The following is a 16771-nucleotide window of genomic DNA, read 5'->3' as shown; positions in this document are numbered from 1 at the left end:
AATTTCTAACTTCTTAAGGTTTAAATATAAAAAATGGGGGCCGGCCCGGGGGCACAGTGGTTAAGTTTGCGCTCTCTGCTTCAGTGGCCTGGGGTTCGCAGGTTCAAATCCCAGGCGCAGACCTACACACCGCTTGTCAAGCCATGCTGTGGCAGCATCCCATATACAGTAGAGGAAGATGGGCACGGATGTTAGCCCAGGGCCAATCTTCCTCAAGAAAAAAGGGGAGGATTGGCATCGGATGTTAGCTCAGGGCTAGTCCTTCTCAACAGAAAAAAAAAAAAAAAAATCCATAAGAAATCAGACTACTTAGGTACATACCATGTGATTCTATTTATATGAAGTTCAAGGACAGACAAATCTAATCTATACTTAACAGAAGTCAGAATAATGGTAACCTGGAGGAAGAAATGTATTGTCTGGGAAGAGTCTCAAGGGAAAGTTCTAGGCCAATAGAAATTATATATACATATCTTGATCTGGATGATGGTACCTAGGGAAAAACTGACAGCTGTATATATTTTTGAGCTTTTTATTATATGTAAATTATCCTTCAATTAAAAAAAAATCACCAAGACTACTTTTACCTGAACATTCACAGCAGCATTATTCATAATAGCCTGAAAGTGGAAACAACCCACATAACCATCAAATGGATAAGCAAAATGTGGCATATCCAAACATATGATAGAATATTACTTGGTAATAAAAAGAATGAAGTGCATGTTACAACACGTATGAAACTTAAAAACATTATGCTATGTGGGGGCTGGCCCAGTGGTGTGGCGTAGTGGTTGGGTTCACACACTCTGCTTCAGCAGCCCAGGGTTCGTGGGTTTGGATCCTGAGCACAGACCTGCACACTGCTCGTTGAGCCATGCTGTGGCGGCGTCCCACATACAAACTAGAGGAAGACTGGCACAGACATTAGCTCAAGGACAATCTTCCTCAAGCAAAAAGAGGGAGACTGGCAACAGAAGACAGCTCAGGGCCAATCTTCCTCAACAAACAAACAAACAAACAAACAAACAAACAAAAAAAACCATTATGCTATGTGAAAGAAGCCCATCACAAATGACTACATATTGTATGATTTCATTTATATGAAACGTCCAGAATAGGCAAATCTATACAGACAGAAAGTACCCTAGGACTGGAGCAGGGGGATGGAGAGTGACTGCTAATGGGTATGAGGTTTCTTTTTGGGGTGATGAAAATGTTCTAAAGTTTGTGGTGATGGTTGCATAACTCTGAATATAATAAAAACCACTGAATTGGATACTTTAAGCAGCTGAATTCAATAAAGTTATTAAAAAAATCAACAAAACTGAACTGTGAAAATAAGCACTTAGCATTTTACTACTCTATTATTCTAAGTCACTTTGACTGCCTTCAAAAACACACAAAAGTAAATCTAAAAAGTGCAATTGACGAAAAAAGTGTTACTTTCAGACAGCTGAGCTAGACTAAGGGTAAGAAAGAAAGGCTATTTCTGTCAGCAGGAATAGCACAAGCAACTCAACCTGGGACATCTATCTACCTGTCCCATACAAATTTCCATCCAGCTGAAATCCCAAATGCCTTGTATTCTCCCAAAGGTAACAAGTAGACTTGACGTAAAACTAAATATCAGGGGGCAGGCCCCGTGGCATAGCGGTTAAGTGCGCGCGTTCCACTGCTGGCGGTCCGGGTTCGGATCCAGGGCGCGCACCGAGGCACCGCTTGTCAAGCCATGCTGTGGCGCTGACCCATATAAAGTGGAGGAAGACTAGCATGGATGTTAGCTCAGGGCTGATCTTCCTCACACACACACAAAAAACTAAATATCAGACATCAGATTCTCAAGAAAACTGAGACAGAAAGTAGGTTAGCAATCGCCCCTGGGACTGGGATGGGGATTAACTGTAAACCGGAAGGAGGGATTTTACTGAGGTAATGGAAATGTTCCAAACCTGGATTGTGGTGTTGGCAGTATAACTTCATAAATCTACTAAAAATCACTGGTTTTCACTTAAAACAGGTCACTTTTATGGTATCTGAATTATACCTCAATAAAGTTTAAAAATGAAAAAAAAAAAAAGACTATGGATCTGTACAATTATAAGCACAGATCACAAAAATGCTTACATTACCTGTTCAAATGAGGAAAAACCGTTCTTTTAAGCATTGGGTGGTGTCTAACAACTTTCTGGCATTCTTGGGTATAGCAAACTATCACATATGTATAAGGCTTTCTATCACATTAACTATTATTATATTTATTATCATCTATTTAAAAGATATTTATATTTTTATGGTAATTTAAAAAATAAACTTAAAGGGCCAGCCCGGTGGCGCAGCGGTTTAGTGCCGGCGCTCCACCTTGGCGGCCCTGGGTTCCCAGGTTCGGATCCCATGCGTGCACAGAAGCACGGCTTGTCAAGCCACGCTGTGGCAGCATCCCATATAAAGCAGAGGAAGATGGGCACGGATGTTAGCCCAGGGCCAATCTTTCCCAGCAAAAAAGGGGAGGATTGGCATCGGATGTTAGCTCAGGGCTGATCTTCCTCACAATAAACAAACAAACAAACAAACTGAAGTAAAAACATCACTAGCATCAATCTTTATCACAAAAATCCTTTAAAATTTGAGTAATTATGGTATTATCCCCAACAGTTTTGGCAAACATGGATATAGGCCTCAGAAGATGCTACAATAAATCTTTTATATGAGTCAAATATAAATGTAACTTCTGCATGATGGCACTAATTATAGGCCCCTCTTCAAGGTCCTGGCTTCTAGCAGTCAGAGAACTAGGAGAACTGAAGCAACAAATGGATCATCATACACCATTTTTTTGTTGCTATTAGTGCTGTCAAGTTGATTCCGGCCCCTAGTGACCCTGTGTGCAGCAGAATGGAACCCTGCCTGGTCTTTTTGCACCATCCTCTCACCTTCCAGAGCTATATCAGACAATGCTCCGCTACTATTCATAGGGTTTTCACGGCCAATTTTTTCAGAAGTGAGGGCCAGGTCCTTCTTCCTAGTCTGTCTAGTCTGGAAGCTCCACTGAAACCTGTCCACCATGGGTGACCTTGCTGGTATTCCAAACACCAGTGGCATAGCTTTCTGCATCACAGCAACACACAGCCGCCACAGTATGACAACTGACAGACGTGTAGTGTGGTTCCCTGGCCAGGAAATGAACCTAGGCTGCAGAGGTGAGAGTGCTGAATCTTTTTTTTTTTTTTTTTTAAGATTTTATTTATTTATTTTTCCCCCAAAGCCCCAGTAGACAGTTGTATGTCGTAGTTGCACATCCATTCCGGTTGCTGCATGTGGGACGCGGCCTCAGCATGGCCGGAGAAGCGGTGTGTCGGTGCTCGCCCAGGATCCGAACCCGGGCCGCCAGCAGCGGAGCGCGCGCACTCAACTGCTAAGCCACGGGGCGGCCCGAGAGTGCTGAATCTTAACCACTAGACCACCAGGGCTGGTTATACATCATTAAGTAGAGCTAAAAACTGCTAATACTCAAATTTAAAAGCTGCTAACCATAACACAAACTACCTTTTTAGGCAACTTCTTACCTTCCCATTATTTGTCATCAACCCAGATAATTCGACATTCACCCTTAATCCATCTCATCAAAATTCTTCAATGACCCCAACTCCATCTCCATCTCCTTTAACTCTACTCCACTTACTAGTACTTACACCTTGCCAGACACTATACGGATAAAAGACCACTATAAGGTAGGTTGGGAGATTAATTCTAATTGGACTAATATGTAAAATTTTGAGTTAGACCCTAAAGGACTTAAACCTACAGCGATGAGGAGAAAAGATTTTTAAAAAGAAAAGAAGTATGGGTTATGTTAAAGAGATTATTAGGAGAATGAAAGAGAATAGTGAAAGACAAAAATGAATAGGTAAATTGTGACCACATCAAGAACTCGTGTGAACTTTTAAAAAAAGTTTTTACATGATCAGATCTATGCTGTAGGAAAATAAGGTCTTGAAGCAGCAGGAAGGATGTAATTCTAGGATAGATCACTATAAAACATTACAGGTGGAAAACTATCATTACAACAAGTAATAATAGGCCTGAAAAACTTCTACTCCACAGGCAGCTTCCCCTGCCCCTCCCCAAAATAAGTTTAACTTTACAAAAGAAAAAAATGAAAAACACATATACTCATATAAACAAATTTTCTCTGACTCTACTAATACCCTTTTAACCTACAATCTTATCCTCACCCTGCTACTAGCATTCCATTCACTAACTCTGTAATCAGAAATTGCTTTCTCCAACGTCACCAATATTTTAAAAGCTTCTCCCCCACAAAGTCTTCATTTTGTTTTAACTTCTCTCATTTAGAAATGTCAATAATCCTTTCCTTTTCTAACAGCTTTCTACTTATTACGAAAGTAATTCATGTTCACTGGTAGAAAATTTATGAAATTCATTTAAAGAAAAAGGAAACTAAATTACCCGCAACCTTCTTATTTGAAGTTCCTTTTCTTGGCTTCCTCCTACTTTATGGACAATACTCCAGTCTCCTTTTTCCCATGTTTCTCAAAGTCCTAAAAATGGGCATGGCCCCAAGTGTGGCCCTCCAGTCCGCCCTTCACCTCTGGATCATACTCCCTTCCTCTCAATTCGCCTGCAGAAGAAAAATCACTTTTCCATCGCTGTTTTCTCTCCTAAGCTTCAGTTTCACATTCCCAATTGCCTGCTAGACATTTTCTCCTTGATGTTTACCAGCTCCTCAAACCAGACTTAAAACTTATGTTTTCTCTAATATCACTTTCCCCATTAGACCCACATTTTCCAATGTAATCACCTAATGTCAATATCTTTTAAAGCTTACTTTTTAAGAGGTAAATTTTTATTATTTCTCTCCACTGGAATGCAACCAAAGAGACTTGCAATTAGCTACTGTACTTTACACCATTTATAAGGAAGAGAGAGGCTCAAGGGTACTGCGACATCAGAGTTTACATAAAATGAATACAACTGGATAATTTCAAGAGCCAAGGGATTTCTAACCCCTCTGTTTTACTAAAGAATTTGACAAAGGCAAATACTATATCTATTTTACCTACATGAAATATGAGGCATAATGAGGTTAAGTCATCACAGTGGTAGAATCAGGACCAAGCTGAGGCTCTTCACTGAGTCCTCTTCCTGCCTTTCATTAAATAGCGGTAATACTTGAATGCTTTCCAACTAAGGAGTTTAAAAAAATTTCTTAATTATAAATTACTTAGTGACCAAAAGAAAAAACCCACTTTAAATCAAACTCGTCATTAATGTGCCACTGACAGAAACAAACGATAAGTAAAATGATATATGCATCTACAATACCTGAAAAAGAAAATCGTTTTCTTACAAATATTAATAAGGTGTTATCTTTCTTTCAGATCTCGAACACGCTGTGTCACTGAATTACTTCCTGTCTAACAGCCAAAGTATCCAGGGACTTTCTCTCGCCCAAATTCAAAACAGCATCTATTTCACAATATTCCTAATTCAGGAATGTTACCTGCTCAGACTACAGACGACTCTGTTTTCAAAAACATACACTATATTCTTACAAATATTTTACTGAATTTCTAGACATGTCCTGTAAACATTTTGCACTTTCCAGATTGAAGATTTTCATTAATTAAGCATTTCATTAAGTCCTTTAATAATATGAAATCAAATTAGCCACTTATAAATAAAATTTATCACTTCCAGTAGTGATAGTAACCATCTGTGAAAACCCCAGAAGTGACTCAGTTTATGAATGTAAAACATAAACACAAAATATCAAGAAACTATCAAAGCTAAGTCCACTTACTTTTTACATAAAGCATGTGAGAAAGTGTCATTTCTGCCTACATAACCATCTTATAGCACATTAAGCTCAGGAACTGAGGATTTAAAAGGCTTCTAGGTAAGCCTTCTAATTCCACTTAGGGCATTTTTCTTGGCTGCAAGCATAAAAGGGAGAGAATATTGATACTGAGATCATATCTGCCTTAACCAAAGTCAGATTTAATAGTTTCCTCATCTAAAACTTACACATAGCTCTACCATAGTCCTGACCACGTGTATTATGAAGGCTGTGTTGACTATACAGCTCCAGAAAGGCAGGAATCATGAATTTCTTTGTATCTACCATTTAGCTCAGTGCCTAGTACAAAGATATTTGCTATTAAATGAACCAGAATGGGAACTGTCATTCAGAATAAGTATTTCAAAAAAATTTTTCCTGCCATAACATCTAAAACTTCAGTTCAAATGTAAGCTTCATGAGAGCCAGGACTCTGTCTTGTGTACAGTATTGGAAAGCCAGCATCAACGGCAGTATTTGCCACATGATAGGCATGCAAATATTTTTTTTCAAATATTTTTAAATAACAGAAACAATTATTTGTTAAGTGTCTGCTTTCAGCTAATACCAAAGGGTTTAAAAAAAAAAATCTTGATTTAAAGATTCCCACTGGAGATAAGTTCAAAATCAATGAACTTTTAGAGTGGAAGAGACAGCAATCACCTAGTTCAAATAAAATTAAAATAGCTAAAATAAAATGTAAGGAAGAATATATAAGATTAGGTGTTAAAAAGATGAGTTTTGAATTCACACAGTACCACAGAAGGTCAGAGTAGGAAAAGATGGCATTGATAAGACTTATGGATAGGAAAAATTTAGTTCTAGGTGATAAAACCTTAATAGGAGGGATGAGCAGCATGAGTAAAGGTTTGTATACAGAAAGGTTTCCACTGAAGAACACTGGCAGCTAAAGCAGGAGGAGAGCAGAGAGACTGTTGTCTTTCATAATAATCTGCCAAAAACTTTCAGAGATGTTTTATCTTTATCTTACGAAAGAAGAAACAAGTATTTCTGAGTGTGTGTGTATGTGTGTATATATACATGTAGGAAAGGACAGTCTTTGTATCCCCAAGAGCAATCAGTCTCTGGAACATAATAATTAATGTTGAATGAATACTAAATGTCACATATTTTAGATTACCTAAACAAATTCTGAAAAATTGCACTTCTAGATATACAGAAGTCAACTGACCTCAAAGTATAGAATTTAAATTAGAAGTGCTAATAGATCCTTGTAATCAAAATCTATTTCAAACATTCAAAGATGAGTATTCCAACATTTCTGACTACTATTCAAGTTCTTATTTCTCTTCACGTTCAACAACTATTTACTGAGAGCCTATAATATGCCAGGCACTGTGCTTATAATTGTGCTGATTTTCATGTTACAATAAGGCTATCTACCAGTGGTCTCAGTGTCCACAGAACAGGCACTTGTGTTCTTTCTCGATTAGTGCTATCATTTTCCACCAAAATGTACAATTACTAAGTTAGTAGACTGAGGTAGGAAATAAAATGTATGGCATCTTGGATTGGCTAATCAACTGGCACTTACGTAGTAGTTCAAATAACATGGAGAGAACTTAGTAGGTGCCAAACACTTTCCTAAATTTTTTATATGCATGATCTCACTCAACTCACATAACACAATGACATACATACTATTACCACTTTCATTTTATAATTTGTGTGTGTGTGTGAGGAAGATCAGCCCTGAGCTAACATCCATTGCCAACCCTCCTCTTTTTGCTGAGGAAGATTGGCCCTGGGCTAACCTCCGTGCCCATCTTCCTCTACTTTACATGGGACGCGGCCACAGCACGGCTTGACAAGCAGTGTGTCAGTCCACAACGGGGATCTGAACCTGCGAATCCCAGGCTGCTGAAGCGGAGCACGAAAACTTAACTGTTATACCACTGGGCCGGCCCCTACTTTCATTTTAAACATAACAAAAATGATGCTTAGAACTAACTTCTCTAAGATCCCCCAGCTAGTACAGACTCTTCAATAGTTAAAAAAAAAATTAAAAAATTAAATGGCAAATGGGGTTTTCAATTATACATCCAAGAATACTTGTACTTGCTAATACTTGTACTGGTTTTCTCCAGTCTTTGAGACAAAGCTTGCTCCATGAAGATACTTCAAATGGGGACATGACAGTGGGTTCCAAAATTATAACAGCAGTTCTAAAAAAAAGGATCAAAATTCATAATATATTACGGAGTAACTCAGTAGGGAATACTAAGTCAGATGTATCTTGAAAATATCTGCCAAAAAGAGTCCTCGATGTGGTCTCTAGCATCTAATGGGACTTTCTTAATTTTATCTATATGTAATATAAAAAATATATAAATACCCTAAAAATCTGTGAGGTGAGGGTGGCATAATAGAGCTACAGCCTATACAGTTATCTATTATAAAAAGAAGTCAGTAAAGCCTAACACTGACAAATGGAAGAACTGCAATAACAAAAGACAAAAATTCCTGACCCCCCCCAAACTCAAAAATTATACTGGAGAGAACAATAAGTAAAAAATGTATGATAAATCAGTGCTATAGAGAAAAATAAATAAGCGAAGGGAGCTAGGGAGCATGTCAGTCAGGGATCTCCTCAGTGATATGGAGACAGTTGAACAGTGAGAGAGGGAAGTGACAGAACAAGTCTGGGAGATAACTGAGTAAAAGGGGCTCCAAACAGATGGAAGAGTTAAGGGCAATCACTCTGAGGCAAGAGCACTTTTTTTTGTTTTTTAACTATCTGCACATTGGGCCGGCCCCGTGGCTTAGTGGTTAAGTGCGTGCGCTCCGCTGCTGGCGGCCTGGGTTCGGATCCCGGGCGTGCACTGACGCACCGCTTCTCTGGCCATGCTGAGGCCGCGTCCCACATATAGCAACTAGAAGGATGTGCAACTATGACATACAACTATCTACTGGGGCTTTGGGGGAAAAACAAATAAATAAAATTAAAACTATCTGCACTACAATACTTAGATAACATCTACAATTTTTACAGTTATTGATTGATTACTTGACTTAGCTGAAGAGATTCATTCAAATGTCAATATCTTTTTCTTTTTAACTAAATGAACCAAATTATAGCTTCAGTTGAATGAGACATGGAATGATTGGTTCATACTATCTTAGCCAAAGCAAGTTACCCAAAGCAAGAAAAGTCTGCCAGAAATAAAATGTTACTTCCTCATTCTTACTAGTCAAGTTTCAAGACTGATCTGGGATCTACTTCCTAAATCAAGGTTCTGCCACAAGAAAGTCAAAGCAAGAAGTATTCAAATAGAAGCACTTCATTAAAATAGAACGAAGATTAGAGATGAGAATATTCTAATTAATAGAAAAGTTACGTTAGGAAAATTACTAAAAAATCTAGGTGCAATAATTGAATGAAATCTGCAAAATGTAAAAAGCTAACAATCACAGAAATATAGGCCAGATACCAAATTTTCTTTGGCAGAAAAGATAAGCAGTGTTCACTACTACAGAGTATTCCAAAACTCTAACAGCAGCTCAACAGTCAAGTAAAAAATGCTTTGAATACTATTTTGATTATTTATCTTCCAAAAACCAGCTTGTGAAATACTTATCCCAGGCTTCTATTAGAAGATATATTAGCGAATATAACTCGGCATTCAATACCTACTTGAGGAATAAATGAATTTCAAATTTGCAGGAAGTATTATTTATCCAATTTTTCTACGAGGGAACCAACTCTTTAATAATTTTTAAAATTAATAATTACACACAAGTATGTTTAGTCAAAATAATGTGCTATTAGAGCAAAGTCATGGTAGAAATCACAACGGCTAAACTTTTAGGATGTCTAGGCTATACATGCATTAATATTTCACAAACAAAATAATGTCATCTTAACCTGTGTCCATCACAAAACAAAATAAAAAGTGATCCATAATTCCCTCCATAGTTTAGCAATGGTTCAAAGTGAGAATCTGTTTCAACTCACTATTTTATATCCAAAAGAAATCTAAGCTCCTCCCAAGGTGACTTTGAGCATAAGAATTTGAGCATCACTCTTGGTATGATCTAATAATGGTTTCATTTACATATAAAATATTCAACTTTTTATTTTGAAATAATTTTACAGTTAATTTGTCTAAACTCTGTGGGTGGTCGTCTTAAAATATAAGTTCTTTGAGGGCAGGGATCTCTAAAACAGCATTGTACATCCAAGATGTTCAATTAGGAATATTCTTGCAGCTTTTCAAAGTCAATATAAATAACATGTTTAAATGATTTACCTACCAGCTAAGAGAGCATAAAATAACTGAATTTCTACTTTAAAGAGGGACTTCTTTTTACGTTAAAAAAAAAAACCTCACTAAAGCTGGCAAATTCAGTAGTATACCAAAAGACAATTATTAACTGGCATAGGAAGTTACCGCGGACCTTTTAAGAAGCCTTTAAAATACTCACTAAAATATAAAAGTTGCAGAAATTTAGAAAGAATGAATGAAACTGAAGACAGTACAATAAAATATCCACATAATAAGGCTGTTTTCCAAGGGGTGGTCCCCCAAAAACATGGCAAAAAAAGAAACCAACTCTCAGCGAGCTGATATAGAGCTTGGCACGTTTCAAGGCACTCTGTCGTACGCTGTCTCACTGGACTGTCACGGCACCCCTGTGGCCTAATTTCATGAATGGGAAGAAACTCAGTATCTAAAGGTTAAGGGACTCGGCCAAGGTCAGTCAAGAAATGAGTGGTGCAGCTCTACCTAGAAGGATGCGCTCCACCTGACACTTGGCACTCCATCGCCCTTCCTCCCCAACCGAGGCATTATTAGAGCAGAAGAGCAGTGAATCAGACTCCCCTGGGTATCCCGCACCACCCTCGCCCTGCCAGGGGCGGGGGTCGCCTCTGAAAGCGTTTCCCAGCACTCAGCCGGAGCAGAGAAAGTTGTGCAGGTCACTGATCAGCCCAGGGAAGCGACAAGCGACAAGCTGGGCAGCCCCCAGCGGACCAGCTCTGCATTCCCAGGAGCCCCTGCAAGCCCGGCGCCGGCGAGAACGCTCCCGGAAACGTCTGAGAAACCTCCCGGTGAGCTTCGCCCCCTTCTGGGCGCGAGGAACGAGCTGGGAATGAGCCAGAGGGCGGCCGGCCACCCGAGCCAGCCATGTGTCCAGCCCGTCACGCCCGCCTCGCCTCAGCCGGCTCCTCATGCCTCGACCGCAGCCAGAGGCCCAGCTCAGGATCCGACGCAAAGGCTGCCTTGGCCGCCGCCACCACCACCGCAGCAGCCTGAGGCGCCCCGGCGTGGCAGTCGCCGACAAGTCCCCGCCCCACCCCTCCAGTCCGGCCGCTTAGCGACGCCGTCCGCGCCTCCGGCCAGGCCAGGAGGGCTCGGCCTGCCACAGTCCGCCCGCCCGCCCGCCGCCGCCAGCCCGGCGTCCTTACTTCATTGAGCTGGCGCTCCGCGGCCTCACGCAAGGCTGGGTCCATGGTGCCCCGCAGGGCCTCGATAATGGTGTTGGGGTCCATCGCAGCGTGGACTCGCTCAAACCCGGGTCTCGAGTGCTACTGGGCCAGGAATAGCGCCGCTCACTGCGCACATGGACCCGCCGCGCTCCGCAGCGGCAACCGGCGCGAAAGGAAAGAGAAGCGCCAAGGCCCCGGATAGAACCTCTTCCCCTCGGCGTGGAGGCGGGAGATGCTCCGGCCACTTCCTGTCGCTGCGCCAGCGGAGCACCTTGGGAGATGTAGTCCACATGTGCAGTCAGTAGCCCACGTGGCCCTGACTGTCGCTCCTACAGACAGGTCTTGCTATTCGAAAAGAAAAAATGGAGTTCGATAAATATTTTAGTGAATAAATGAAGAAAGGAATGAACTAGTAATGACTTGTCGGTGCTGAGCCAGAATTGAAAGCTCAGTCTTCATGATTCCAAAGCCAGTCCTCTTTGCACTACTACATATCTATTTTAGATTCCAGAATTAACTTGTACATCATGGAATTGTGACAATCACAGCGTAGCACAATGTATGGAAAAGCACCTCACACATAGAAGGTGCTCCAAAAATGTTAATTCTCTCTCCCTGAAGCTGAAAGGGAGAAGGAGTGGTGGTGTAAAACATGGTTTTTAAGCGATAGTACCGGGAACTGGGAGCCAGCAAGGTTTGCAGACCTGCAGCTGGAGTGGGGCCTGTGTCTCATGCTTCAGAGAGAATAGAGCTCATAGGGTACTAGACCCTGTCTAGAAGCCACAGTTATTTTATCCACACAAGAAGCTTGGCTCCGAGACCCTTCAGAAGCTTAGCTGGCAGCATGATTAGCACACCCAACTTATTTGTAGGTTTATTTCTATTTTGTCAAGCTAGTGACACAGAGAATACGACTTATATGACTGAAAATTTGGATGTGAGCTCCTCCAGGTCAGGGACCATATCTATCTCAATAAATTAATGTGTGAAGATTAAAGAAAAAAGCACTATGTTAGGCCAGTATAAACATAAATAGGAAAGCTTGCCTCACTCCTCAATCCCAATTCCTAGTGTTACAGCCAACATAGATATCTACACTGTCTTGGGCAAGGTTAGTCTGAGGAATTCAGAAAAGTATAAAACACAGGGTTTCGCAGCTGGTTTTGAGCTGGGATGGGTTAGACAAAAATCCAGAAGAGAGAAGGAAAAATGCAGAGGTGATTTGGTTAACCGATCTTATAAACAATGGTTCTGTTGCTCAAACAGAAAAAAACATGTCTGGCTGCAAGTAAGAAAGAGGAAAGAGAGGTTCAAGGAGTGACCATAATAGCTATAATATAAGAGAATGGAAATAATTAATCTTCCCCTTACAGCCCTCTGTTGGAGGCTTTTGTGGGTAAACACTAATGACAAGGCCCTTGATGGTAAGTACCTAGCACCCAACGGCATCTTAAAGGCCCAAACTGACCTGTCTAGATTTGGGGAAGACATCCCATACTATTGAAACTCTTCATCCTATACTTCCTATGTTAGGCCTATTTCAGACATCCAAAACATTTCAAACAAAATTCTTCATGAAATTTAGTTTTTTCAATAAAGGTAATCATTATATTTGTAACTAAGTGGAATTCATTTTAACACATTGGTGAGATTTTTACTCTAAACGATTCAAAATGTAAGGGGTAAAAAAAGACATGAAAGCTAAGAAAAGAGCTACTGATTATGTTCTGAGGCATGTACAAACTGTGCTGCCTTGGGTAAGACTTTTATCTCACTGGCTCTCATTTTTTGTTTCCATCTGTAAAATGAATAAGTAATCCTGTCCTAGTCTTCCAAATTTATTCTGAGAATCAAATGAGGTTAGAAAGTGCTTTGTAATTATAAAGCTCAGTACAAAAGAATAAATTGTTATTGGTATTCAGGAAAGGGCTGAGGAGAAAGGAAGGTAAGAGGGCAAGGAAGGATAGTCAAAGAAAGTGAAGAAATGACTTTCTGCAGAGCACCCTTCCCAGCAGCTGTAAATCTGACATTCAGCAGCTTGGTACATATGTGTCTAAAGCTTAGCATATGCAAGGAAAGGTAAAAGACAATTTTGTACTGAAATTGTCACATGAAGACCATTTTAATATTGCATTTCTTTTAAGTACACTCACCTACAGAAAATTGAAGTTCATGCCCTAAACCATATGAAAAATTTTAAAGATCAACTTCAGGGTATACTTTACGTAAAATTCAATGTTTTCCCAAAGATACATACCCATGTAACACCACCATTACCGACTATAGATTATCTCCATCAGCCCTTCCCAGTCAATCATTACATGCTCACCTTGTGCCACATATACCCACAGATGTGCGTTCTATCCATAGCAATTAGATCTGCCTTACCTCGAGTTTCATGTAAGTGGAATCATTCAGTAATTGCTTTTTGTGCCTGGCTTTTTTCACTCACTGTAGTGTTTCTGAGATTATTTCCATGATGTTGAGTGTATCAGTAATTCCCTCCTTGTTGCTAAATGGTGGTCCTTTGACTGGATATACAACAATTATCCGTGCATCTGTTGGCGGACACTTGGGTCATTTTCAGTTTTTCACTATTGTGAATAAAGCTGAATGTACAATCATGTATAAGTCTTTGTGTGGCTATGTGTTTTTATTTCTCTCCTAAATAGTTAAGAATGGAATGGCTGGTTTGTATTATAAGTGTGTATATAACTTTATAAGAAACTGCCAAATCATTTCTCAAATTGGTTGTACAATTTTACATTCATACCAGCAATATATCGGCATTCCATTGTTCCACATCTTCACCGACAGTTTGAATTCTCAGTCTTTTTATGTGTATCTAGTGGAGTGGATATATAGTGGTATGTCATTATGCATGCCGTTATGCACAATATGCATTTTTCTGATGACTAATAATGTTGAGCATCTTTTCACGTGCTATTAGCCATTTGTATCATCTTTTGAAAAGTGTCTGTTTTGCTCATTTTTAACATTGGGTTGTTGTCTTACTGCTATTGAGTTGTAAGCTACTCTGGGTACAATTCTTTTTGTCAGATTTCTGTATTGTGAATATTTTCTTTCGGTCTGCATCTTTTCGTTTTCTTAATTGATCTTTCAAAAAGCAGTTTTCTATTTTGATAAAGTCCAATTTATCTGTTGTTTCTTTTATAATCGTTCCTTTTATGGTCTATATAAGAAATCTTTCCCACTGGAAGATTGTAAAGATTTTCTCCCAGAAATATTATAGTTTTAGCATTTGCATTTTGTGATCCAGTTTGAGTTAATTCTTTTGGTTATGGTGTGAGATAAGGGTTGAAGTTAATTCTTTCTGCATGTGGATATTCAGTTAATTAATACAGTACAATTTGTTAAAAAGTTTATCCTTTGACCAGTGAATTACCTCGGCCCCTTTGTTGAAAATCAATTGACCAAATATGTATAGATCTATGTTTGAACTCTCTATTCCGTTCCATTGATCTATTTATCTGTCCCTATGCCAATATCACTATATCTTGATTAATGTAGCTTTCTAGTAAGTCTTAAAATCAGATAGTGTAAATCCTCCAACTTTGTTACTTCTTTTCAAAATTGTTTAGACTTTTCTAGGTTATTTGCATTTCCAGATACATTTGGAAAATTCAGCTTATTAATTTCTAGTTTAAAAAAGTCTGCTGAGATTTTGATAGATATTGCAATATCTAATGCAATATGCATATTTAATCTATACATCAATTTTGATATAATTAACATCTTGACAATACTGAGTGTTCTGATCCATGAACATGGTATATCTCTCCATTTATTTAGATATTTAAAAATTTCTCTCAGCAATATTCTTAGTTTTCAATGCACAGACCTTGCACGTATTTTCTTAAATGTGCCCCTAAATATTTAATGTTACTGTTAATGATATTTTAAAATATTATTTTCCAACTATTTGTTGCTTGTATGTAGAAATACAAATGATTTTTGTATTTTGACCTTGTATCGTGCAATCCTGCTAAGCTAACTTATTGATTTTAGCAGTTTCTTTTCTAAATTCCTTAGAATTTTCTGTTTATATAATTAGGTCTTCTGCATATAAAAGCAATTTTTCTTTCTTCCCATTTTTTAGCCATAGGTTTTTCATAGATTCTCTTTATCAGATTGAAAATTTTTCTTTTTTTTTCGCTAAGGAAGATTCACCCTAAGCTAACATCTGTTGCCAATCTTCCTCTTTTTTTTTGGTTAAGGAAGTTTAGCCCTGAGCTAACATCTGTGCCAATCTTCCTCATTTTGTATGTGGGTTGCTGCCACAGCATGGCTGATGAGTGGTATAGATCTGTGCCCTGGGATCCGAACCCATGAACCAGGGCCACTGAAGTGGAGTACACTGAACTTAACCACTACGCCATGGGGGGGCTGGCTCTCTGAAAAGTTTTCTTTTGTTCTTAGTTTTCTTGGAGTTTTTAACATGAACAGTGGTTGACTTCTGTCAAATGTTTTTTAGAGCTATTGATATGATTATATGGATTTTCTTCTTTATTCTGCTAACGTGGTGAATTCTACTAATTGATTTTAACATATTGCTTTCCTAGGATAAATGTCACTTGGCCATGATATATTACCATTTTTATATATTGCTGGATTCAATTAGCTTTTTTTTTTTTGAAGGTATTTGCCTCTATCTTCATGAGGGATATTGGCCAGTAGTTTTTTTTTTCCCCTAAATGGCTTTACCTGGTTTTACTATCAGGGTAATGCTAGTCTCATAAAATGTACTCCTTCCTCCTTTGTTTTCTGAAAGAATTTGTGTAGGACTGGTATTATTTCTTTCTTTAATATTTGGTAAAATTCAATAGTGAAACAATCTGAGCCTTAGAGTTTTCTTTTTGGAAAGATTTTGAATTATAAATATAAGTTTTAATAGACATAGAACTAATTAGATTTTCTAGTTTTTCTTGAGTTACTTTTGGCAATTCATGTCTACCAAAGAATTTGTCCATTTCATCTAAGTTGTCAAATTTATTAGCATAAAGTGGGTTCATAATATTCACATATTACTCTTTTAATGTCTGTAGTATCTGTTTAATGAGCTGCAGAAATGATAGCTCTTCTTTCATTTCTGATATTATTAATTCATGTCACATTTTGCTACTTCTTACCAGGTCTGGTAATTTTTTATTAGATGCTGGATATTGTGAATTTTATGTTGTTGAGTGACTGGATCATCTTGTCTTTCTTTAATGAACGTTGGGCTTTGCCCTGGTAGGCAATTAAGTTATTTGGGGTTCAGTTTGACATTTTCAAGTCCTGTTTATAAGGTTTTTAAGGGTACGTCTAAGTTAGTGTTTATTATAGGGCTAATTTACATTACAACTAAGGTGTGGCCTTTTGATGTGGCCTTTTCTATTAGTGTCTCAAGTGATCAACAAGGTCTCTGTAGTCTGGCTAGTGGGAACTCTGGGATCCCAGCC

General features: G+C 38.7%; 1 protein-coding gene and 1 long non-coding RNA gene across 2 annotated transcripts in view; both read right to left on the bottom strand.

The window, feature by feature from the left end:
* The window catches only part of IPO7 (importin 7), a 47647-nt gene extending 36165 nt beyond the window's left edge, over positions 1-11482 (bottom strand). The window contains exon 1 of the mRNA XM_058545958.1: positions 11289-11482. Coding sequence (XP_058401941.1) covers positions 11289-11372 — 84 coding nt within the window. The 5' untranslated portion in view covers positions 11373-11482. The remainder of the gene's footprint in view (positions 1-11288) is intronic.
* On the bottom strand, positions 3441-11272 carry LOC131408868 (uncharacterized). The gene is made up of 3 exons (XR_009220818.1): positions 8831-11272; positions 5825-8614; positions 3441-5208 (listed from the first exon to the last, which is right to left on the bottom strand). It is a non-coding gene; the product is annotated as an uncharacterized LOC131408868 (long non-coding RNA).
* Positions 11483-16771: the final 5289 nt, after the last annotated feature.

Source organism: Diceros bicornis, chromosome 7 (genome assembly GCF_020826845.1).
Source record: "Diceros bicornis minor isolate mBicDic1 chromosome 7, mDicBic1.mat.cur, whole genome shotgun sequence".
Taxonomy (NCBI): domain Eukaryota; kingdom Metazoa; phylum Chordata; class Mammalia; order Perissodactyla; family Rhinocerotidae; genus Diceros; species Diceros bicornis.
This window is presented reverse-complemented; position numbering and strand designations above follow the sequence as displayed.